This window comes from Rhipicephalus sanguineus, chromosome 7 (genome assembly GCF_013339695.2).
Source record: "Rhipicephalus sanguineus isolate Rsan-2018 chromosome 7, BIME_Rsan_1.4, whole genome shotgun sequence".
NCBI classification, from domain to species: domain Eukaryota; kingdom Metazoa; phylum Arthropoda; class Arachnida; order Ixodida; family Ixodidae; genus Rhipicephalus; species Rhipicephalus sanguineus.
Genome location: NC_051182.1, coordinates 28,457,420 through 28,482,156, shown reverse-complemented (window position 1 = coordinate 28,482,156; position 24,737 = coordinate 28,457,420). Strand labels below are relative to the sequence as shown.

General features: G+C 50.4%; 4 protein-coding genes across 5 annotated transcripts in view; 3 read left to right on the top strand and 1 right to left on the bottom strand.

The window, feature by feature from the left end:
- Positions 1–19,715, bottom strand: part of LOC119399349 (fringe glycosyltransferase) — a 133,806-nt gene extending 114,091 nt beyond the window's left edge. Inside the window, exon 1 of the mRNA XM_037666162.2 lies at positions 18,976–19,715. Within this exon, the coding sequence (XP_037522090.1) occupies positions 18,976–19,506 (531 nt within the window). The 5' untranslated portion in view covers positions 19,507–19,715. The remainder of the gene's footprint in view (positions 1–18,975) is intronic.
- A 554-nt stretch (positions 19,716–20,269) lies between these two features.
- Positions 20,270–24,737, top strand: part of LOC119398574 (AP-4 complex accessory subunit Tepsin-like) — a 115,510-nt gene continuing 111,042 nt past the window's right edge. For both annotated transcript variants that reach the window (XM_049417667.1, XM_049417668.1), the window contains exon 1: positions 20,270–20,389. In XM_049417667.1, coding sequence (XP_049273624.1) covers positions 20,348–20,389 — 42 coding nt within the window. In that variant the 5' untranslated portion in view covers positions 20,270–20,347. The remainder of the gene's footprint in view (positions 20,390–24,737) is intronic.
- Positions 20,325–24,737, top strand: part of LOC119399345 (tyrosine-protein phosphatase non-receptor type 21) — a 57,217-nt gene continuing 52,804 nt past the window's right edge. Inside the window, exon 1 of the mRNA XM_037666158.2 lies at positions 20,325–20,505. The gene's annotated coding sequence lies outside the window, so the exon portion shown is untranslated. The remainder of the gene's footprint in view (positions 20,506–24,737) is intronic.
- Positions 20,497–24,312, top strand: LOC119399348 (tyrosine-protein phosphatase non-receptor type 21). The gene has a single exon (XM_037666160.2). It carries the CDS (start codon positions 20,871–20,873, stop codon positions 24,249–24,251), a length of 3,381 nt encoding a protein of 1,126 aa, XP_037522088.1. The 5' UTR covers positions 20,497–20,870; the 3' UTR covers positions 24,252–24,312.

The following is a 24,737-nucleotide window of genomic DNA, read 5'->3' as shown; positions in this document are numbered from 1 at the left end:
GGAAAAATGATTAAAAAGGCAATTCATTCGTAATAATGCCGCTGCAAGGCATTTACACTGGGAGTAGAATGCCCGATATTTCTGCAATAACAATTTTGTGCTCGCCTGGTACACCTTGGCCCCGCTAGATGGCGCCACCTATCCAGCCTGTCCGCGTCTTTAGGCCTCTCACGTTTGTAGATTCGGTATTCTAGGTAGCTCTAGACTGCTCTAGACTCGGTAATCCGGCTGAAATAAGGTGATCGTAAGTGCCGCTCGCACTTCGGCTAATTTTGACTCGGCAGCTGGAGTCTCCCCGAAGCGGATATCGCGAGTAGCCACGAACGAAGGTAGATTTGCGAGATAGAGCCGTAAACGTAAAGCCTATCCGGCGAGTAGTTTACGTACGCGCGAACCTTCACGTTCCGTAAAGGTTCACGCATACGCAGATTCCATCCGGTATCCGGTAACGTAAAGAAGTATACGCTACAAACTAAAACTCCCTATAGACGCCGCGACACCGTACGCCTAAAACACCCACTTGGGACACTTGCTTGCGGTTATGTCCGACGTGAAGTTAGTTCTAAATCAAAAAATGAAAGAGGAGGAGGAGGAGAAGAAAAACGGAAAGACAGGGAACAACAACTACACATATGCATGTACTCCTTGGGCCAAATCTACAACAGCTGTCGTTTCCGTAAAATTATTTTGCCGTTGGTCGGCACGCGTTAGCTAAATATATTCAGAAACCAAGATCGGCCAATTTTCTTTTGCGAACAATTATTCCGTAAATGATTTTGCCAAGAGCATTGTAGGCAAGTTCAAAAGTGCGCGGAAACATTAGTATAGAAACTTGAATTACGGAAATCTCAACATTTCGTCCAAACTACGCACGCTTCTAACCGTTTTTCAGCAGTATAATCACGCGGCTCACAAAAGGGTGGACATTTGCGAGCAGTACATACAGTATAATCCGAAATAAGACGAAATTAATAAAAGAAAAAAAAAGACAGCTATAGGGACGACCACTATTTGTGAGACAAAAATAGAATCATCGCGCTCTCGTCAGCCATTTTGTCAAGCGGTGACCACACAGCACCACTGTCCTGTACGACCAAGGGCAACGCCATCATTGAGACTTTTGAGACGACTCTGCAGCATTGAAGAAACAACTGTCGCGCTGAGTGTCCGTACGGGTCGTTTTTGTCACTTCAGTCACCACCAGTTTCTCTGAGTGGCAGCGCTCAGTGTCGGCGCGGTCTTTTGTTTAGAACCAAGCAAGCACTATGATTTTTTTTTCTGCAATTATACGCGCTGGTTCCACCTCCAAAACACCCACGTCCCCCTCCCCTTCAACAAGGCCAAAAGAAAGAAGGGGTCAAAGGTGCCTCAATGTGGCTCAAGCGGACGTCCCTCGGACCTGCGAGCACGTGATGTTAGCCGCAGCATTAAACTCGCAATGACCCTCTGCCTCGCTCTCTCTCATAGAACGAGAACACACACACAGCTTCGAAGCACCATCTTTCCGAGTCCCTGAGTACAGTAAAAAACCTTCAGCCGTGCTGTACAGAATTGCCCTGACAGAGCGCCAAGCCACGGCGTCGTGTCTGCCACTTCATCCGCCGGCTTTCTCGACGTGTCGGTCTCTGGACAGTCATTATCACCCCGCAATCAAGACCACTTAAGATTGCGCGCACAAAGAAGAGAGTGAGAGAGAGCAGCCATCTCTCAAAAAGAGTGTACAACCAGCTGAACTCCGGTACATCGCAAGAGAAGCTCCGGCCGCATGCGCCATGCACTTATCAAACCAGGCGACGGGACGCGCGTTTTTTTCTTTTTGCCTGCTTTTTCTACGAGTAGAGTGGCCGAGCCAGATGCAGGCACAAGACCGCGTGTGCGCGAGCACTGTACGTAAGAGAAGGAGTCCTCAGAGCAGCGATGTGGAAGACGGTTGTCAGGAGAAAGTGTCCGTAGTCGGCGGGGATGGGGTCGCATATCAGACGCCAACTCGCAGGCTGTTCACCCTCGAGTGACAGAAGCGGCCCCCTTGAGAGAAGGGCCTGTAGTTGGGGCTGACAGACTCAGCATCAGTGTCCACAGTACTACGATCACAACACATTTGTGCTCTAAAGTTTATGCACCGTCCACTGGCGTAGCCAGGGGGGGGGGGGGGGGGTTGAAATCTTCCATGCAAACTTTCAATTTTGCAAGTGTATGTGTGCCTACAACTTTTTAATCCGCCTATTTCACGACGTCCCGGCGCATGCGCTCTCCCCAAGCGGAAAAGTCGCGAAACGTCTCTTCATCTCGGAGGCATTGCTTCTGGCGATACCGGTTGTACCGGCCCCTACCAAACCCCTAGCAATACGGCAGAGGGCAGCACAGGAAAATGAAAGAGGCGGATTTTGTATGCCTACATTATACACGCTCACATACAGACGCCGGCACGAACATAAATCCTCCCTTCCCCAGAAAAAATTTTCTGGCGCGCTATTGGCACCATTGTAACCTGTAATATGAGAAAGGGAAATTGACAGCCACACGTTTGTAGCGCGAAGCCACAAGGAAATCCCCGGACCAGGACGAATTTTTCGGCAACTAAGAAGCTTTCTTTCTGAGAAATCCGCGTGGATTTCCTTGTCGCTTCGTGCTACAAACATGTGGATGTAGGAAAGCTATGATTTTTCAAGGGCTCGTTTATCTTTGTTAGACACAATATTAATGAGAACTAACAGACAATAACGCCAAGGAAAGTACAGGGGGTGTTATCTGTAGTATTTAGAATGTAAATGTGAAGAAAGTAAAGTGGACGAAAAGATGACTTGCCGCCGGCAGGGAAAGGGAAATTCACATGTGGATGTGAATTTCCCTTTCTTAACGCTTCCGCCACCTTGCGGGATTTAGCAGAACTGATTTGCAGGGGGTTGATCCCTTTCAGGCTTTATATTTTGTTTAAATTCGGGGGACGGGGCGGCGGTGGGGTAAGAATGGGGTGCTATTTTCCAAGCTGATAATCACGCAGAAATCGCGTCTTTTATGGAACCATTAGGAAATTTTGGTTTTTTCCGGTTAATATGTGGTAAATTTATGCAAATGAAAACAAACGCGCCTTTGGTTAGAAAGAAACTAAAGCGGTAAGAAAGTTCGTACAAAGCCACAGAACGCGTACTCCGAGGAACGCTTTTTCTCCCGTTCTTAGTCTTTGTTGTAGCGCTGGAATAATGCGCCCAACAGAACGCACATACCGAGGCAGCAAAACAATTTGTGTTAAAGCCACATAACGTGCTTCTATAGAAACGCCGCTGCAGGATGAGTGCACGTAGGCACCTACAGCGACAAAACAGAGACACCCACAAAACAAACGAGAAAGAATTTACACCAAAAGTGGAGGCCCGGCTTTCTCGGAAGCCGCCGGGGCGAACGCACAGAGACAACTATGCCGTATCTGTCGGTTAATAAAGAAAGAAGTACAACCCGCACCGATGGCAGCAAAAAGGCAAGCAGATCTTGCCAGAGAAGCGAAGGGTACCGAAACGCTGTCCAGTGCCCGAAGAAGAAGGTAAACATCGGTAAGCGAAGAAAGAAAGAAAGAAAAAGAAGTGGTCCGTCCGGGGCCAACACGACCAACCGGCACGCAAGCTCGGCACCTTGCCGGAGGCCAGTCTCCAGGGTGGCGTAGAGAAGGAGGAGCGAGCAGTCCCCGTGTGCCACTCTTCTACCCCCCCTCCCCCCCGCCTCATCATGACCGGTCGCAACAACGTCCAGAGGAGGGAGGAGGAAGCGGTCACTCGGATGCAGCAGTAGCCGCGAAGAGCTCGTGGCAAAACAGGCAGCGCGCGCGCGCTGGTTTACTGGCTTCTTCAAAGGAAGAAGAGCTCTGTAAAGGGAGGGAGGGAGCCGTGACGATGAAAAACTGCCGGAATTACGCGCCGTGCGCGGCCAGGTGAGGTGAGGTGTCCCGTCCCCGACTCCCCCTCGGAACGAAGAAGAAAAGCCTGTTGAAGCGGAGGTCGTTCAGGTGGTCAAGTCACCGGGTATAAAAGAAAAACATTCCACAGAACTCCACAATGGATGTCTATCAGAGTCGCGGCAGCGAAGCATGGACCGTACGCGATCCCGAAAAATGCCGGTAAGGTGGCTTTGTGAGTGAGAGTTTATTCGAACCGGCGATTGAGAGAAGTCGCGTGACCGATAGCGACTGGCGATCAAGAAAACCTCGAGAAAACACTATTTTCTTGTGCTTTTTTTTTTAGGTTTTTTCTCTCGAAGTTATGTAGCAACTAAACCAGCAAGAAGTTCTGCTAAGGCGATCCAGAACCGACTTTCGGTGTGACCTGTGTCCACAGCGGTTCACGAACTGCCTCATACAACGAGCAAGCAAACGTACTGTACCTGCTGCCCGTCTGATAGGACTAAGAAATGGTAGAGTGGGTAGTAGTATTACAGAATAATTAATCTCGTTGGCTTGCGGGCTATGCGAGTGCAGTCGCGCGACTTGGCGGCAAATTGTCTTTTCGTCCACTTTACTTTCTTCACATTTATGTCATAATTAATACAAATAACGTCCCCTATGCTTTCCTTGGCTTGACTGTCTGTTAGTTCTCACTAATGTTGCGTCTAACAAAGGAAACACGAGCCCTTGAAATTGCCCTTCATTCAATGACCACAGAAACAGTCGTTTTTCGACCGAAGCGATGAGCATTTGCGACGGTATTTTCGGCCGGTCGATCGGCTGCGAGTCTCCGGTGTGAGTGGACCTTTAGTAACAGGGTGCTCCACTGGAAAGCAAAACAAGTTGCTGAAGCGTTTTTACACAACGCTCCACATTGCAATTTCGGCGACGTCACTCATCCAGGGAAGCCACAAGAGCCGGTTGAATCCTGGACCCGCATCAAGAGTTGCCGAAGTTATTACTCCTCCTTGCTTGTGCTGGACTTTGCCCAGAATCATTAACAGACCGCAAGAGATTCCGAACTCCACAGCATCGCAGGGAGGCTGCCTCCTACATCATACGCTGAACTTGGACATCATACACTAGACAAATGCACGACCACTGGCGACCGTGGGACAGGTCACGGAGGCCGTTCCGCTCCAGCGATCTTCAGGTCGGGGCGGCGGCCATTATTTGGAGGGAGAAGAGTGCCAAGGGTAATTGGCCAAGGGGGCCGCTCTAAAGTGGTGCCAAGTGAGCATGCGCCGCTCGCCCTAACATAGAGCCAGGAAAGTTAAGGTAAAGAGACAACGTTTTTGTTTGTTTGCTTGCTATTGCAGCTGTTCGAAGTTTATTGTTGAGAAGCGATGTTATCAAGGTCGGAAAGCGACAGATGCGCCTTACATTTCTACAGATGGCGTAGTGGATATATGACACTTTTTACATAATACATGACAGGGACGTAGGTTGCCCATGTGCCCGGGAAGAAGAGTCGGGAACAACTGTGCAGCGAGTGAGGTAGTGTTGCAGGGGCGTAGCCAGAAATTTTTTTCGGGGGGGGGGGGGAATTCAACCATACTTTATGTATGTTCGTGCGTGTGTTTGTATGTGTGCGTGTATATATATGCAAGCAAAACTGAAAAATTTCGGGGGGGGGGGGGGGGTTTGCTAGGGACTGCTATATGCATACTTTCGGCGTCTAAAAACCTTGATAATTTGACGACACAACATTTAAGACCGATTATAGTTCACTATAAGACTGATACAACATTCGCGTAAAAGCCTAATACTGGGGCGAATAATAATTTCAAATAGTCTCTGCCGCATCGTAATGTTCTGTTTCCCCGTTAATTTCTGTATTTATGTCTTTTTATTTGTTTCTATTTTATTCACTGTTTGGTTGCCTTCACTTGTGTTGTTTTCAAACCTGCGCCAGCTCTTATCCACGGTACCTTCGGGGTGGACCCACGTTTACCGTGAAAAGACAGATTTTCCGGGAATTTACAGCCATTTGCATTTTACGCATTAAAATTAAATTAAAAAATCACACCATCTCCCGCTAAAGGGGACCATGAGGCGATGCGAAGCAGTGTTTCGGCATGTAGAGCCCGCGTTTCAGAGGTGGAGTGGTGAGGCGGAAAGGGGAGAGGGGAAGTGGAGGGGGAAGGAGAGGGGGAGGGGAGTGGAGAGGGGGATGGGAAAGAGGAGGGGAGAGGGAAGGGGAGAAGTGATGTGGAGAGGGGGAAAGGGGAGAGGGTCTGCGCATGCGCAGTAAGGGTGGTCACGCCGCACACCACCACCACCGCCACCGGATTGAACTCCGCTATAAGATGCTTCACATCTAAAAACCACCGCCCAAGCACTCCGCAGAGCTGGTTAGTCAGAGAAGCTGAAGCGCGCGGCCCCAGTGTTTATCAGTGGGTTAATCCCGACGGTTCATTAAAGTCTCCCAATTATTGGTCACGTCTGTCAAGGAATATTGATGGGTGTTTGCTGCCCGTCTGTTCCCTCGTTCATTTTTAGCGGCCCAGTGGTGATTAGTGTGATTTGCCCAATTTCTGCGGTACACACGCACTAAGAGCTCTTGCGTATACCCAGGGTGGACGAATTTCAGTTTCGCCTAGCCATGTGTACGGGTTCGCTGTAAAAAGTTTCTGCAGAGCAGAGACCCCAAGATCCTTGCCGTTGCGGCAAGGGCGAGTCCCCTTGCGACATGTCGGCTATCGCCGAACACGCTCCTGCTCTCAGCTCCCTCTCGGAGGCCTTCTGGCTTACGTCACATTTCGAGAGGCCTCGCTTCGCAGACGTATCGTCTTCTAATAGACCTTCACTCTCTCTTTGCAGTCGATTTATGCTCCTTTTTGTTTTTTCGGCAACTTCTTTACAGCCGAAGTGACATCGCCCAATCGCGGTGCTGCTTGGCTCGAAAAGAAAAAAAAAATAAGGAAGCAAAAAGACAGAAAGAATGCGATTCAGCCCGTTGGCGCATGCGTGGCGTGCGTGCGATATGGCCTAAGAGCGCGTCGGCGACTGTGCTCGCGAGTGTATAAACACGAGTGCCAGGAACGTCGCTCCACATTCTAAGGGCCCTCCGATGCGCGTAAGAGGGGCAGGAGAATGTCTTTCCTCAAACACGACCACGCTCTCCTGTCATGGAGGCCACTGCACATACGCGTGCGCCAGCTTGGTTCCTGTATCGCATTTACCTGAAATTTATCTGCCTGGCGATTATGACTCGTGCCTGGGACAAGAAGAGAAGAACGGGACGACACCAAAAAGTCGCAGGGTCCTTTATGCATGCGCCTACGATGACTCCAAGGCGAAAGCCATCTTTTTATTCTGAGTCGGCTGTATTGATTACCCGCCCTCGAGAGCCCACCTAGGACCAAGCGAAGATGTCATGTGATTACGCCATAACGTGACGGCATATTAACGTCACGATGACGTCACAAGTTTTGCTGACATGTGACGCGATCACCCGATGATGGTTCTTTTGCATCACTCGTGTTGACGCCGCTGGCGCCGCCTGTCACTTTTCGCGTTTCACGAGGCGTCTGAGGATTTCGCCCTTAATAGATACCGCGTTTAAAACAACCAGAACCAACGCAACTGTAGCAAAGCCTGAAACGCCACAGCCAACGTTTCGGTTCGTTTGTATTTGAGGACACACGCGTTCTACGAGTGTGCGCGACTCTTACAACAGTATTTAACGATGCCACACCAAACTGGCCTTATTGGGGTGTTTTACCAGTCCCGGGACATTGCCCGGTAAGTACGATATTCCCGTACCGTCGTCGCGGGCAACGTTACTAATAGACAGTTATAGTTTAGCGTTAGCGTGATAGCGGGGGTTAAGGGAATAGCGTTACCGTGCCGCAAACATTGGTTGCCGACAGCGAGTTTTAGTTTAGCGGGATAACGTTTACGTGCCCAAGCTGGGACGGTGGCGCCACCTGGAGGAGGGTGAGTGCGTTAAAAAAAGTGAAAGAAAAAACTGAGAATGCTCGCCTGTATCCCCGCACGAAGCAATATTGCTACTTTTTTTAGCAACAATAAAAGTAAATAAATATGAACCACGCACCAAAAGTGAAAATTTTTATGTTGCAGATTTGTTTACACCGATCTCCTAGTTAGGCCTAGGGACGTTCGAAATAGGAAGCGATCTCAAAAACTACGCTAAGTTATCCGTAATACTCGGGCGTCGAAGCTACCTGAAGGCAAGCGAAGCCATTCTGCACAGTCGCTTGCTGTGAAAGAAGTGAATCCGTCCATATCAACGCTAAATCCAGTTCGAAGCGGGCGTCCAAAACCACCGCCATGTTTTACGTACACTACGTTAACCACGCAAACACGGTAACGCTAAATCTGAAAAATAGCGTGCGTACGGTAAACGCTACGGGTCACTTACGGTACTGCGCATGCGCACTTCGGTCCCGCTATTCCGGTAAGCCCGCTATTCCGTTAAGCCCGCTAAACTATAACTGTCTAATAACGCTGGTCGCAGGCACGTTGCTTTTTTCTAAACGTTTTAGCTGCGAGAGTTGCTCACTTGCGTGCGGTAACGTGACGACATCGTCAGAGCACGTAAACGAAGTCTTAATTGTACAGTGAAAAACCTACGTGGCGACTACGACGGTACGGTGTTACTGTACCACGTGTACCGTACGGTAAACAGGCGGCGCTCTGTGCTGACAAGAAACCCCCCGCAAGAACTATCGCTGGCACCTCCGAGTGTACTTCGAGCGAAGTTCGCGGATCATTTCCTGCCGCACTCTTTCCTTCACGCCGTTCCACATTCCCAGCGTGTCGAATTACCCGTCCATGCAACGACGTATACGTAAAGAGGCACGCGCATTTCATTTAACTACGATGCCCTCACCCAATGCGACACGCTCGCAGAGGCGGGGCGGGGTGCGCGCATATTTTCCCACGCCGGTTCCCAGGGGAGCGCCGTTCATCTCCGTATCATTAACCACGCGATGACACAGGCACACATTGAATAACAGCCACCAACATCCCCCCCCCCTCGTTTCTCTCGCTGCCAAGGAACACAAACCCCGTTGAAGTTAGTCATATTCACGGCGTAAGGCCATACTGCAACTCCCGCTTCCCTCTTCCCGAATACCTCTTTCCTGCCGTCCAGCATGCTCCTCTCTATCCGCTATTTTCATCACCCAAAGCCAAACCCTCCTAGCCCACAGCAACACCCGCTTCCCCTTCCTTCCAAACACCATCCCATCACACTTGCGCGAGCACGCAGCAATTACGCCTTTATTCAATTTGAAAGCCAGAATAACGCGCCAGGCTCGCTGTCCTCCCCCGCAACGACAACTGTTCGAGCGAGCGGGAAACGCCGCGAAATCGGTTCCCATCAGGCCCCCCCTGCTCCGTCCAAGCGTACGCTCATCTTTTTTTGCCACCGAGCACCCTGACAGTGCGAAACGAGAGCTGACGAGTGTATTCTCGGGGCTGCGGGGGCGACCGCCGAACGACGGAGAGAACTGACTCTGCCAAGCCTCGCTTCATCGCTGGACCTCACGAACACCGGTGACTTCTTCGTCACGGATGGTCACGGAGTAGGGAGGAGAAAGAACGCGAACAGACGAAATCGACTTGACAACGCGAAATCCGAAACTACGCGCACACAGAAATGCATGTCCAGCGTTACTCCGGGAGTGATCGGATGTGAACTGGTTAATTAAATTCTGGGGTTTCACGTGTCAAACCAACAATACAGACAGTTAACACTGCGCCTTACTTTGCCTGCAGGCTAGATGGATGAATAACTTAATTGAGGTCCTTCGGTGCGCGCGATAGGGACACTTTTAAATACTTTTTTTTTTCTGTTGTCATCCGACCCAGTGTAGGGGATTGGCGGTGTGTTGGGTGATTTCTAAGAAAGGGAAAATAGACAACCACCCGTTTGTAGCACAAAGCCACAAGGAAATCCATACGGATTTCTCAGAAATAAGGCTTCTTAGTCGCCGAAAAATTCGTCCTGCATGGTCCCGGGGTCCGAACCCGGGACCAGGACGAATTTTTTTATTTCTGAGAAATCCGTATGGATTTCCTTGTGGCTTTGTGCTACAAACGGGTGGTTGTCTATTTTCCCTTTCTTAACCCTTCCGCCACCTTGCGGGATTCCGCAGAACTGATTTTCAATTGGGTGATTTCTTCCAATATTTTCTGTAGTGTATCATTCGTCGAAGCTAGAGTTAATCAATGTATTGATATGAAATTGCGGATCACGCGGTTGTAAACTTTTTTTTCAATCGCACAGTCATTATGCTGAAGCACAAAGACAAAAGGGCTCGAGAACTCGCGGAAGCGTTCGTTATTAAAATGAAGGGTGGGTGTGTCCAGATAAGATCGAACACGAGGTCCCGGTCACCATTCCCGATTGTGATGAAATTTACTGCAGGTCTAGGCATTACACCCAGAACAATGGTTTCGCAGTTAGTTTTGCGAAAAAAAATTTTGTTCGCCTGAAAAAAAATATACAAATTTTGGCTGCAAAAAACGCTTTTCCGCCAATTTCGCGATTTCTGAATTTTGAGCGCACCTAGGGAAAAAACGGTGCACTTCTTCGTCACAATATTTATTCCTCTTAAAGAACAAGTGAAACACAATCTTATGAGGCTATTATTTTCCTTGCTTGTCGAAGCACTTTTGAAGAAAAAAATCACAAACTTGGCAAATCGCACAAAATACCTGTATTTCAGGAATTTATTGCTGCAAGCACGTTAAAGTGAGGATAATAAAAATTGGCACTTATTAACTTTGATACTCTCGCTCTCTTTTAAAATAATTTGCGTGGTTTTACCGCGCTCCGTTTTACTCGATAATTGGGCTGAAACGTAAGTGATTTACCAAAAACGCCGAACTTTGAAAATAATTTTCTCAAAAAGGCCATTTTTAATTTTTTTTTAAATCTCTCTGATTGAAGTCAAGGGCGTCATCTACCATTGTGCAGAAAAAAACGTTGCATTATTTTGGTTGCTAACAAGTTTATAGTGCGTCACATGTGACCATGCCAGCCTAGCGGCCGCGTCGTTCGTTATGTGCTGAAACTCGGATATAAGTTGCTCAAAATACTTGTACGTGACATAATCACAAATCAGCAGCTCCACACCAACAAATGCGCAGTCCGGTGTCATGGTTCAGCAAGCTTTGTCTTGCGATCAGCCGCTTGACAAACCCGCAGCAGCGGCCGCTCGATACTGCGGGCACTCACGTTACATGAGTGCCGCTTCGACGGCGGATGAGCTCCGCCTGCGCGCGAAAACTACGCTAAGAGGACGAATGAGATAAGTAATTCATCACTGTGAAAGTTAAAGGCCGTTAAGTGCCAACAAATGTCATAGTATGCAACGAAAACACTGCCGGCGATTTCCCAGTGAGCGCCTTCAATACAGCACGGATGTATTTTTTTCCCCCGCTGTTATGCCCGAAGCCGCATAATATCGTGATAAGCGCTCGACTTGCGTTAAATATTCTATCTGCGGACGCACAACAATACAGTATTGTAAAAGCGGTTCTTTAATGAAGCAAAGGACTTGGACACACTTCTTTTCACAGCCGGCTGACACAAGTGTTCTGGCACGAGATGAACAACTGCAGTTTGAGTTGCTCGACCATCGGAAGCACGTATGACAGCTTTCTTTAGATGTCAATGGCTTTATTTTGTGTCATATGTTGCTCACAGAATGAACCTAATTATCTTTAGCCCATCAGAAGAGAGAAAGCAACACATGAGCGCACTACTGGAGGCGCTCACTGGGAAATCGCCGGCAGTGTTTTCGTTGCATACTATGACATTTGTTGGCACTTAACGGCCTTTATCTTTCACAGTGATGCATTCCTTCTCTCATTCGTCCTCTTAGCGTAGTTTTCGCGCGCAGGCGGAGCTCATCCGCCGTCGAAGCGGCACTCATGTAACGTGAGTGCCCGCAGTATCGAGCGGCCGCTGCTGCGGGTTTGTCAAGCGGCTGATCGCAAGACAAAGCTTGCTGAACCATGACACCGGACTGCGCATTTGTTGGTGTGGAGCTGCTGATTTGTGATTATATCACGCACAAGTATTTTGAGCAACTTATATCCGAGTTTCAGCGCATAACGAACGACGCGGCCGCTAGGCTGGCATGGTCACATGTGACGCACTATAACTTGTTAGCAACCAAAATAATGCAACGTTTTTTTCTGCACAATGGTAGATGACGCCCTTGACTTCAATCAGAGAGAGTTAAAAAAAATTAAAAATGGCCTTTTTGAGAAAATCATTTTCAAAGTTCGGCGTTTTTGGTAAATCACTTACGTTTCAGCCCAATTATCGAGTAAAACGGAGCGCGGTAAAACCACGCAAATTATTTTAAAAGAGAGCGAGAGTATCAAAGTTAATATGTACCAATTTTTATTATCCTCACTTTAACGTGCTTGCAGCAATAAATTCCTGAAATACAGGTATTTTGTGCGATTTGCCAAGTTTGTGATTTTTTTCTTCAAAAGTGCTTCGACAAGCAAGGAAAATAATAGCCTCATAAGATTGTGTTTCCTTGTTCTTTAAGGGGAATAAATATTGTGACGAAGAAGTGCACCGTTTTTTCCCTAGGTGCGCTCAAAATTCAGAAATCACGAAATTGGCGGAAAAGCGTTTTTTGCGGCCAAAATTTGTATATTTTTTTTTCAGGCGAACAAAATTTTTTTTCGCAAAACTAACTGCGAAACCATTGTTCTGGGTGTAATGCCTAGACCTGCAGTTAATTTCATCACAATCGGGAATGGTGACCGGGACCTCGTGTTCGATCTTATCTGGACACACCCGGGTGATGATTGCATATCTGAACGGCCTCTTTGTTTGCTAGATAGCGAGAGGTACACACGCTTAACCATTTCTTTGACGTCACCTAAAATTTTCTGCGCACTCGTGGTGTTGGTTTTCGTTGCGTTCGTTTTTTGTTTCAATTAACTTCAGTTGTTAGACAGCGCTCGTACTGTGTCCTTCTGGCCTTGTGCTTCGTCCTGGTCGCGCTGATTTTTACAAACATGCATCGTTTCCAACTAGCCCACCTTACTAAATTATTGATTTGAAGCATCAATTATTGGTAATGAAATATTTAGTGAAAAATTTAAAGCAGGCAGAATTTCGCCAGATATTCTTTTAGTCTCATTGATGAGTTGCGTAACAGAAAACTGGAACTCTCTGCCAGGTTCTACTCCTTCTCTTCCTTTAGATTTAATCTCAGAAACTATTTAGTGCTACGGGCTTTCATTTGAATTTGTTTGTTTATACTAATTTTGTGTGTATTGTTCAGTGTTCTGCATTCACACCCACAACTGCAATAGCCCATCAGGGCTACAGTTGTATGAATAAATTAAATTAAGTGCACGCCGTAGTGGGAAACATCGAGTGAATTCTGACTGTTCTTTACCATGCAGCTGAACGTAAGTACAGGAGCGTTCTTTGCATTTCGCCCCCATCGAAACGCGGCTGCAGTGGCTGGGAATCGAACCCGCGTCCCCGAGGATAGCAGCGCAACGCATTAGCCGCCGCTAAACTGCCACCGAGAGGTCAAGCAATCAGAGGTCGTGTGACGCCGTTAGACAAGAAAGCTAGTAGCAAAAAAATATCAACCACAACGAAAATCGCGCAAAGAATTTTAAATATCAAATAAACGAGTGTTGCTTGACTGCCTGAAACAGCAGGATAAAAGACACGTTTTTGTATTTTATGGTGTCTGGCGCTGTTATACCTAAATAAAATAGGAGTAGCACACCGCACAAGCACTGCGCATGCGGGGACATCACGGGGTTTATGTCAACAACGAAGTTCACTTGTTAGTCCACCGCTGGTCTTCTGTATTCGGTATTCACGCAAGTCTTTTAGTTGACAACCAACCACTGTTGCCCCGAAAAGACACGTCCCCCTGGTAAAAGAAACGACGGTTTCAGAATCACCTCTCGCTGGTCGCGTGAAAGCATACACAACAATGCGCACCCCCGAGTTTTCGCAGAGCTGGCCAGCTCGCTGCTTCTACGACCCACGCTGTTCTTCAAAGCGACGGTTTTTTCTCGGCCCGTGTGGGGGTCATTGGCTTCCAACGAGCAACACACGTCTCCCACACAGCGCACCCTACCAGCCTCATGAGCATCACAATGCCACACGTGCAGTTCGACGAAGGCGAGAGACCCACCGCGCGCTTTTTCCTTCGCTCAAAGGAAGGAACGGTCTCAAGTCTCGGTCGTGAAAGCGACGCAGATGGTGCCGCGGCGTGGGGTGTCTTACCGCTGCAGCCAACAGGAACAATGCCGCGATGCCACCCAACAAGGTATACTGCCCTCCCTCCCGTTATATTCTACGTAAAGGTCGTACCTCTGCATGAGCAACACCGTGCAGTCGGTAGTTGTTCGAGCACGTTCTTCGATTCCAAAGGGTCAAGATCGGTAACACTTCACGGAACACCCTGAGGCGCCTAAATAGATGCCGTGAGCGTACGAAGCTCGGCCTAATGCATCGGCGACCTAAATTGGACAGGTTTACTAATAGTAATAATAATAACAATAAAAACAAGCTGTAAATTCATATATGAAGTTTCAGCTAATAAGTGATAATTAAAAAAAAGCAAGCTGTAAATTCGTATATGAAGTTTCAGTGCTTTGCCCTAAATATGGTTTATTACACTACTTGGTTTTTTGTGACTATTCAATACTTTTCTGCCACCAATTCACCACCGCCATTTCCAGACAGCGATCGCGGCAAATATTCACTTTTCCTGCGCTCTACAAAAAATCCAGACTTGGCTGGTGCCCAAATATATACCCGGATGGATACACACGTAATAAAATAATATCTGGGGTTTAACGTCCCAGAAAAATCGAGAGACGCTGCAGTGGAGGGAGCCGGAAATTTCGACCACCTGGGGTTCTTTAACGTGCACCTAAATCTAGATACACGGGCCTCGAACATTTTCGCCTCAATCGAAAATGCAGCCGCCGCGGCCAGGATTCGATCCCGCGACCTTCGGGTCAACAGTCGAGCGCCATAACCACTAGTCCACCGTGGCGGGGCGGATACACATGCATAGATAAGCTATATGGTATGCAATATACCTACTGCATACATTTCACTGCTGCCTTGAGTTTAGCGTGCACCAATCAGATAACGTTTATTTGGTTATTTACACCCGCTTAAAGTCTATTTTGCCTCCATAGTCCCTAAACCCCAATGCTTTCAAAGATTCAGCCCAGTTTATGTGAACTGCTGCGTGAAGCCCTTTACACTGCAGACAACTAGTGTGCCTCGATGTGTGCGCCCCCCTCGATGTGTGCGCCCCCCTTAGGGTGTTGCCATTCTTTGAAGGGGCTGATGCCGCCACGACGCCATTTTTTGCCCCGCGTCTCGTGCCTCTCAGCGCAGCTGCCGTAGAGGGGTGAGACGCCGGTAAGAAGCCGTGGGCTAAAATATGGCAGCCGCGCCGCAGTAGACGCCGCAGATGTCCTCACCCTGGACAAAACGCGCAACAAAACGCGCATCAAGGCACCCTAGCAGACAACCGCTGGTTGCGCCATATAGTGACGTTGAATGTAGGTGAAAGACACACAGGAAAATATTAAGGCCACCTAATGGTCTCTAATTAAAGATGTATTCATCGCGCCCCCTGTCTTCCTTTCCGCACTTCCGCTTCTTGTTCCTTAGGACGAGTTTCATACATAACATATATCCGCGGGAGCCACCTACACATAAACGCAAGGAAGAAATAACAATAAACCGGAGCAAGCGCTCGTCGTGCGACGGGCCAGGCGGCACCGTTTCGCGGTTGACGCACACGAAGTCACGGAAAAGTCATCTCGGCATGTCCCAACTATCCTCGACACGACGGACCACCGCACGCTGTTACGTAACACGAATGCCACACACACACGTATGCGGGAGGCGTGGCGGTAACGCTTGCGCGTCGAATCAGTGTCGGCTCGACTCATATTACGACACGATTCCCGATTTTGGCAACGAGCGTCGCTAAGCTGGACTGTGGGCTATTTCCGGGTTCCTGGCGGTAGGCACTGCGCAAGCCGCCAGCTACAGTACGTACATTTTGCGGAAGTCGCCCCGCAGTGCCGCTTCCAGTCAGAACTAGGCTGCCCCCATTGTCACCGTCCCCCTGAGACATACACACGCGCATTTAAATTGGTTATGTCCACGCCTTCGCTCGTTCTCCGCCATAATCCCCCAGATTATCTCGCTAATCTGCTTATTTCGGCGGGTACACGTGTTTAAAAGATGACAGTCCGCAGCTGTAGCGCGATTTGGCCTGTCGCAACGTATGGCTGATGGCGGAAGCTGTAATAGTGATGCTGATGGTTTGCATAGTAAAGAATACACTTGAGTTGGTGTTCAGTGTTGTGGTGTGCTTTGCCTTTTTTTGTCGCCTACTGTTGCACTTCACTGATTTACTGTGCTACTATTAGAGATGAGAGTTGGCCTAGTTGGTACGAATTCCTGACTTGAGATATATCTAATTAGCGCAAAGAAGAAACGAAGGACAACAACAACAACAACAACAACAACAACAACACAACATAATAATAATAATAATAATAATAATAATAATAATAATAATAATAATAATAATAATACTTGGGGTTTAACGTCCCAAAACCACGATTTGATTATGAGAGACGCCGTAGTGGAGGGCTCCGGAAATTTCGACCACCTGGGGCACCCAGATCTAAGTACACGGGCCTCAAACGTTTTCGCCTCTATGGAAAATGCGGCCGCCGCGGCCGGGATTCGATCCCGCGACCTGCGTTCCCGCGGTCAGCAGTCGAGCACCATAACGACTAGACCACCGTGGCGGGTAGAAACGAAGGAAAAGGGAAAGGAAATAGAAGGGACGCAGCGCTGAACGAAACTCGTAGACAATAGAGTCTTTTAGCAAGTTAGGGAAATATACGGTACGCAAATACGGTAAGGCCGTACGGTAGCGCTCCTCCTTTCCCGCTGGTTGTGCTTTGGCCGCTCAACGACCGGGAAGGGAGGAGCGGTACCGTACTGCCTTACCGTATTTGCGTACCTTACTTCCACAACTTGCTAAAAGAGTTTCTTGCTCTCGTCCGACGTCTTGCGCTAATGAATACGCCCCGAACCCCCCAAACCTGCAACGTGCACCGTCTAGCAACTTTCCCCTCTAATAACTGCCACTTTGTCACAGCCACCTGGAATTGCATGCTAGGTGTGCCGTCATGCAAATCTCTCCAGTACCAATTAGCGAACCCAGGTCTCTCGACAAGGGTACTGCTAGAGATCCTGAGGGTGGCGTCGATGCAGCTAAAAGGACCTCGCATTCTGACGCTACCCCGTGTCGGGTAGTGACATTCCCCTTCTTCTACCACCCTCCAACGTGCCTCTGTCAGAAGGATGACGATAAGAGAAACCTTCGACATCAACTAAAGTACGAATGCTATTTTGCCACAATACGAAACAAGGGAAATTGTCCGAGGGATTGGCTTTCTGTATTGTACACAACTAATGAAACCGGAGCATAGGGGATATTATTTGTGGTTTCTTAACTGTAGTGAAATCATTCTCTCTGAAACTGAAAGAAGTTAAAGTGGACGAAAAATCACCCTTCTTTTGCTACAGTGAAACGCGTCGAAAGTAGGCGATATTTGGCGTACTGAACGGTAAACGAAGCCATAATACACACACACACAGAAACCTACAATGGCTTCGTCGTCGTCAGTGGTTCTCCTCAACGTTGTTGAGTCCAATTAAGTACAGCGGGATAGCGGCCGGAATTCGTCACGGTGCCACCCGTGGGGCACATGCGCTCCGAACGCGGTGGAATGGAACCGACATCGAACGGAATTTCTTGGAGAGTTGCACAGTGGTGGGGCGTGTGCCATTGCCAGTGGGGTCACAGATCCGTCATTTCAGTTAGCGTAGTGCACGCATTACATTGCACAAGCGCGGTAGCAGGTTTACTTGCATCGTTTCCCGTCTGTACGGCTACAACGAATATCGTATACAACGAACACCGTGAGGCGAACAGCCATGGACAAACAGGCTTCCTCGTCTCTTTTGGTTAAAACGCATATTCGTTGCGAATGAAGAATTGCGTTTCCGCAGAAGCAAGCCTTTGAGTGTTTGATGACGCTATGCGCCCTACTTGTTGCCTCCCGACCATACCCTTACCACCTTTTCCTATTTTCGTTTATTGGAAAAACAATCGTGCCGTTTGAAGTTTCCAACTCTCGCCCGGATAGATGAATGCGATGACCTCGTGATCTCATTCAGTACATGATCGTCTGCGCGCAATGTCAATTATTTCGAATGTGCTTCACGCGCCGAGTTTTGTTTCATAAAGCAGTTCCTTTCTTCACACAGCCATCTGATTGTTGTTATTTATACTAATAATAAAAAAAGAAAACGTGGGGAATCAATTGATTTCAATACTTATAGTGTATTTGTAAGTTGAACGAACTCGCATAACTGACGTTACAGCTGAACAATCGTGGCACCATGACGGGACATGAACGGGATTTTCTAGCGCAGTGTGCACCTGAAGCACGCCCCACCTGCAGTCCACTCAAGGTATGCCGATCGTGTCGCACGTGCTGCAGCAGGAGCATGGCATTGTGTCTGTGTGTCTATTCCCCCGTACAACGGCACCCTTTATGGAACCAATACCAGTATGTCCTAAAAAAACACGTGTGACGTTACTAAAAGCACGAAGCACGTGACACAGCGCGCAGTTTTTGATCGGCGTGTAAGGTGGTGTACGTCAAATGTATGGGAAAATTCGCACGTGGAATACAATGTATCACGTTTGAGACAGTAAAGGTTATTAACCGCGTAAAGTGTCAAACATGTTCTAAACGTGCGTAAAGACTTGTACCTGTCTCCGCTCACGAAAGCACATCTTAATTACACCGGACGTATGACGCCCAGCTCAGAATGGGAAAATGTGCGTCGCGTCTTCGCAAATACAGTCGACGCAAAAGGTTGCAAGAGGCAGGTACGCAAACGGCCCGAACGGGAACACGCACAACACTGCAAGGAGCTCGCTCACCTGTTCGCGTGCCAGGACGAACCACGTCTTGAGTATGACGTCGAGCCTAGTCCTGTGAAACGTCCGCGTCGTCTTTACACTGAAAAACACGTCCTCCAGTCGCGTTGTGGGCGACTGCTGCGGTGGTTCCTCGGGCGCCGCTGCACCCTGGTCCGCCGACCTGTTGCTATCGCGCACGTCGGCATCATCGGCCCCGTCGGCGTCAAAGTCTTCGCCCGACGGCTGGTCGGCGTAATCCTCCACTTCGTTATCGACGTCGTTGCCCCCCTTCAACACCCTGCGACTAGCACTCTGGTGAAAACCGGGCGGTGCCCTGAGGAACACCAGCTTCTTGGCCGCGGCGACTCCTGCGTCGGCTGTCTTGTGAGCGCCGCCATCTTGAGCGTCGTCTGCAACGAGCGCCGTCGTCTGCTGCTGCCAGTCGATGCCGAGCGGCGGCCAGCCGAGCAGCAGCAAGGCTCCGTAGAAGGCGACCAGAGACACGGCCAGAGCCGTGCCCTGGGTCACCTTGCGCACGCTGAGGAACTTCATGGCGACGTCGTCGGCCTCACGCTGCCGTCCATCGCTGCCGTCCGCGCCGCACGGACACACACGGCACCACAACAACCGCGGCACGCCGCCGCGTTTCACCACCAGCGCGCACGCACCACTCCGACGGGGCGGTCGGCTTTCTTTAGAGCGAGTGCTTCGGCCTCCACGAGTTTTGCAGGAGCTCTCCTCGTGTTTACTGCTTTATTTCTTGCTTTTTTGTCGTTCTTGCGAGAACGGGGAGGAGTCGCCCCTCTCTTCAGGGGGAAGGAGGACAGAGGTGAGAGAGAGTGGCAACTCGCACTGCCGGGTTTGCGTGCGCACGTGCAGCACGCAACAGGTTGAAGGCTTGCTTGAGGTCAAGCGAGGGGAGGGAAGACACAAAAACGGGCAAGAATCTGTCCTCCTTTCCATGCCTTTCACGTCCTAGTAGCTTGCGCCATCTCTTAGAAATGTAAAGAACTAAACAGTGCACCAAAACATTTCAAAGAAATTGATCATAGCGCATTTCACGCCAAGTGTGCTGGCGTGAACTACAATTTCCTATAATTTTATTAACTGTACAGCTTTATAAGTGTGACACCATAGTTAAGTTATTCGCATTTAAACAAATAAGTCCGAGACAAAATTTTATTATTGCGTCATTTCTACCAAACTTTGGGAACAATGCGATGTATAGTTTTGTTAACTTGCTTTTTAAACCAAGACTAAACAGTGTTTACACAACTTAAACGAAAGTAACTTTTTAACACATCGACAGAGCCCTCTGGAACACAGCGTCCAATAACAGAAACTGGGTGCGCCGTCCTTAGTCGCGCAGTGGGATCCACGAAAAGCAAGCAAAATGAAAGCATCGCTGAAAGAGGACCTGAGTTTTCTCAAAAAGGTACACATTTCCTGACGAAGCCTTCCGCCTTAGCAGAACAAACACACCCCGAATATTTTGCCTCGGCGCCGAGCGCCGCTTTCCCGCCCCCTGCGCGCGCGCGCTGTAAAAAAAGCGTTCGCGAGTTGTTTGTGTGTGTCGACGAGAAAAGTGCCAAACAAAGAACGAGTTATACAGCGGGGATCACAAACAAGCGTCGTTGGTTCGGTGGCGGCGCCCATCCTCCTACGCCCCATGACAGCGCTAGGCCTATCGTCGCTGTTGCGTCGCTGCTCGGCATTCCCGAGCGCTTCGGTAATCGGAGGCGAGGCGTTGCCGCCACCGCAGTAGTGAGTGTGTGTGACTCGTCATCGGCGCGTTACGGCGGTGCAGCAGCCACTGCGCCGCGGCATGCCGTGAGGGGGAGGCGAGAGAAAAAAATGCGCGTCGCGACGGCTTCTTCGACAACGGGAGCGACGACAATACCCACCGAGGCAGCGAGATGCCGTTCCGACTCAAGCTCAAGAAGAGCAAGCACTACAGCGTCGTCTCCAAGAGCCTGTGCGTCATCGCCGTCAAGCTTCTCGAGAACGCGACCGTCGAGTGTATCGTATCGTCGCGGACGGCGGGTCGCGAGTGCCTGCAGAATGTGTGCCAGCGACTTCAGATCACGCAACCCGAGTACTTCGGCCTACGGTACCAGACACGCGATGGCCAGCTACGATGGGTGGACCTGGAGCGACCGCTCAAGAAGCAGCTCGACAAGCACGGCGCCGCGTCGTCGCGCGAAGGCGGCGGCTGCTGCAGCCTGCAACTGGGCGTCATGTTCTACGTTCCGAACGCCGCGCAGGCACGCCGTCTCCTCCAGAGTGACGTGACGCGCTACTACTACTTCTCGCAGCTTAAGAGCGACGTCAACGAGGGCAAGCTGCCGTGCGAGCGTCGCGAGGCGATACGGCTGGCCAGCTACAGTTTGCAGGCCGAGTTCGGAGACCACCGGCCCGAGCACCACACGGCCGAGTACCTGCGCAACTTCGTGCTCTTTCCCAAATCGGTGCTGCTCGCGTGCGCCAACGAAGAAGAGGAGGCGGCGCTGCTGGACGAAATCGTGAACGCTCACCGGAGTCTTCAGGGCTTGGACCACGCGACCGCGGAGCTCTACTACATACAGACCGTGCAGTGCCTTGAAGGGTACGGCGAAGAGCGCTTCGAAGTGCGCGACCCCTCCTCGGGAGTCGACATGGTCCTCGGCGTGTCGGTGCAGGGAGTGACCGCGCGACGGGTGCGCCGCAGCGGCGACCAGGACACGTCGCAGGCTGCAGTTCACCCATCTCCGGGCGAAGAGCAACAGCACCAACCGGCGTTGTACGAGTGGAGCGAAATCGTGGACCTCATTCACCACAAGCGAAACTTCAAGATTGTCGGCCGTGACGCGGCGCACTCCGCCCAGTTCCAGCTCGAAGACGTCAGCACGGCGAAGTACATATGGAAGATGTGCGTGCAGCAACACGGTTTCTACATGAGCATGCAGGAGTCCGCGGCTGTGGCACCTGGAGGAGTGATGGGAGAGACCTACACGCGTGCGCCCAGTATCAACATCGGCGGGGGCGAGAGCTTTCGCTGGACGTCTGTGCCGGACGCAGAGAACACTGGCGGTGAACGTGGGACGGATGTTGGAGAGAGCAGGGAGTCGCTTGACGAGTTGGCGGTTTACCACACCGAGACGCGAAACAGTGAGAACTACGCGTTTCCTGGAAGCACAGGCGAACTGGTCGACCCGAACCACAACGGCTACAATCACCATCCGACCAACCCAACCCCTGTCCGCGAGAATGTTGCTGCATCCACGGAGCACATTCCGATGCATAACGAGATCGGTCAGCAAGCGAACAGCGTGCACCACTCCTACGTGAGCCTCCCCCGTAGCTCTGAAAGTGCGACCGATCTGCGGCGAGCCCTCCTGCCATCGTACCGGCAGGCGCCAGACTATGAAACTGCGGTGCTGAACAAGTACGGAGTCACCAGCTGCAGCCTCAACGACCTTCCTCTTGAAACTCGACAGAATAGTCAGGTGTATCACCAGCAGCAGCATCCTGCTACAACTTCAGCAGTGTCAAATGAACTGGACATTAGCTTGTCGCGCTCCTGCAACCCTCTGCTTCCGCCGCTGTCGTACATGCATTATGGCAATTTTGCCGATTTGACCGAACTCGGTGACTCCATGTCTTTCGGTGACCTTGCAAACAACAACAACAATCGCATTGATGGCATTGCACATGGCAGAGCACCACCGCTACTCGCTCCACCATTACACACATACAGCACTCCAGAGTTGACATCTCAGGGATTGTCGTACGAGGTCAACCCAGCACAGCTGTTTGCCAACATGCACCTAAACTACCAGTACAAGCCACCGCCCCCATATCCATATGGCCAACGGCCCAGCGCGAGCACACCGGATCTGACACGCAACCATCACCAGCTTCGGGCAAGTGCGAGCCCAGACCTGGTGTCCCGTCGTCACCTCAGCCAGAGCACTATTCAAGGGTCGGAGCCGAGTTTGCCACATTACCAGGCAGCTGTCAACGGGAACGTGACATCCGAGTCTCTGAGGTCAATTGTGGAGCCTCCGAGGCCGGTGCTTCCAACATACGTGCCTGTGGGAGAGTCGTGGAATGCGCAGGTGTCTGGAGTTGCCCAGCCCCAGCGGATTCAGGTGTGTGTCAGCTCCCCGACGACGCGAGAACAAGTGGCAGCAGCAGCGGCCAAGCCAGTGGATGCCACTCCAGTGCCACCCCCGCGGAAGCAGGTTACGGAGGAGAAACGGGAGCCGCCGAGTCAAGAGGCATCGCCGGCACATCCGCTGGGTCCCATGATGGTGGCAGCCATGAACGGTCTAACTCTGACAGTGGCCCAGCCAGACCAGCTGCTCAGTGGTGACCAGGACAGTGCAGATCAGGAGTCGCCATCGCCCAGCACGTCCAAAGACATGAGGCCTGAACAAATCCTCGAGAGCCGATTGGAAGATGGCCAGGTGTTTCTCGAGTTTGAGCGCATTGCGAAGCGCAAGCCTAATGCCGACTTCACGACGGCATTGCTTTCGGAAAACACCTCTCGCAATCGTTTCAGTGACGTCCTCCCATACGAAGAGAACCGTGTGCGACTGACTCCTACCCCTGACAACCGAACTGGTTACATTAATGCTTCGCATGTTTCGGCAAGTGTGGGTGACAGCCAGCGTTTTTACATAGCAGCGCAGGGACCCACGCGGGAAACTGCCAAAAGCTTTTGGCAGATGGTCTGGGAAAACCACGTGGGTGTGGTTGTTATGCTAACAGAAACCGAAGACGAACACGGCCGCGAGAAGTGTTTTCAATACTGGCCTATGGCTGACGGTGATGACGCAGCACTCTCGTTTGGCGAATACCGAGTGGCTAGGAAGGGTGTCGTGTCTTCCGCGGTGGCCGTGACGACCTCGCTGACGCTGAGCAGATCGCAGGGTGTCGCCTGCAGCCACCGAAACGTCTGGCACCTCCGGTACACAGACTGGCCCGACCACGGCACTCCGGGGGACATTCAGGGATTCCTCGGTTTCATGGAGGAAGTGGACTCGGTGCGCCGGCTGGCCTCGGGCGACCAGCGCCTTCTGCGGACGCGCAACACTCCGATGGTGGTCCACTGCACTGCGGGCGTGGGCAGGTCGGGGGTGGTGATTCTGTGCGACATCTTGCTCTTCTGTCTCGATCACAACGTTCCGGTGGATGTGCCGAGGGTGCTGAGCTCTGTTCGAATGCAGCGAATGCTCAGTGTACAGACTCTCGCACAGTACAAGTTCGTGTACCACGTGTTGATACGGTACCTACGGAACTCGCGCCTTATATAAGCCCCAGTGCAGTGATTGTGTGATTTCTTCGCCGAAGCCGAAGGCACTGACGATTTTGGCATTGCCGACAAGACAGCTAGCTAGCTTGGTCAGCAACGGTTATTCATAGAATGCAGGACGCCTGTCCATGACCGCAACTGGTTGTGGAAATGCAAGACCTCACTAGTACCTCTCTTTGAAAACCCATACCATGTGATGTTTGTTGAGCTACGTACCTTTCAAACAGTTATGTGCTACCTACATGATGCCCGCCTACAAAAATGGAGTCACGAGCGTCCATGCTGCAAAGACATCAAAAGCTGTTGCTATATCACCCTTATCCGTCTTTGGGTGTGCTGATGAATATGAAGCGTATATCTCGCCCTCTACGCAGCTGGAGTCTGCTTGAAGCAGTGGAGTACTGTCAAGTCTTTCAAGTGCACTTTCTGAGAAAATCTCCAAGATTGTCGCCCATGCGCCGAAACCTGTCACTGCAGTCGAATGTCG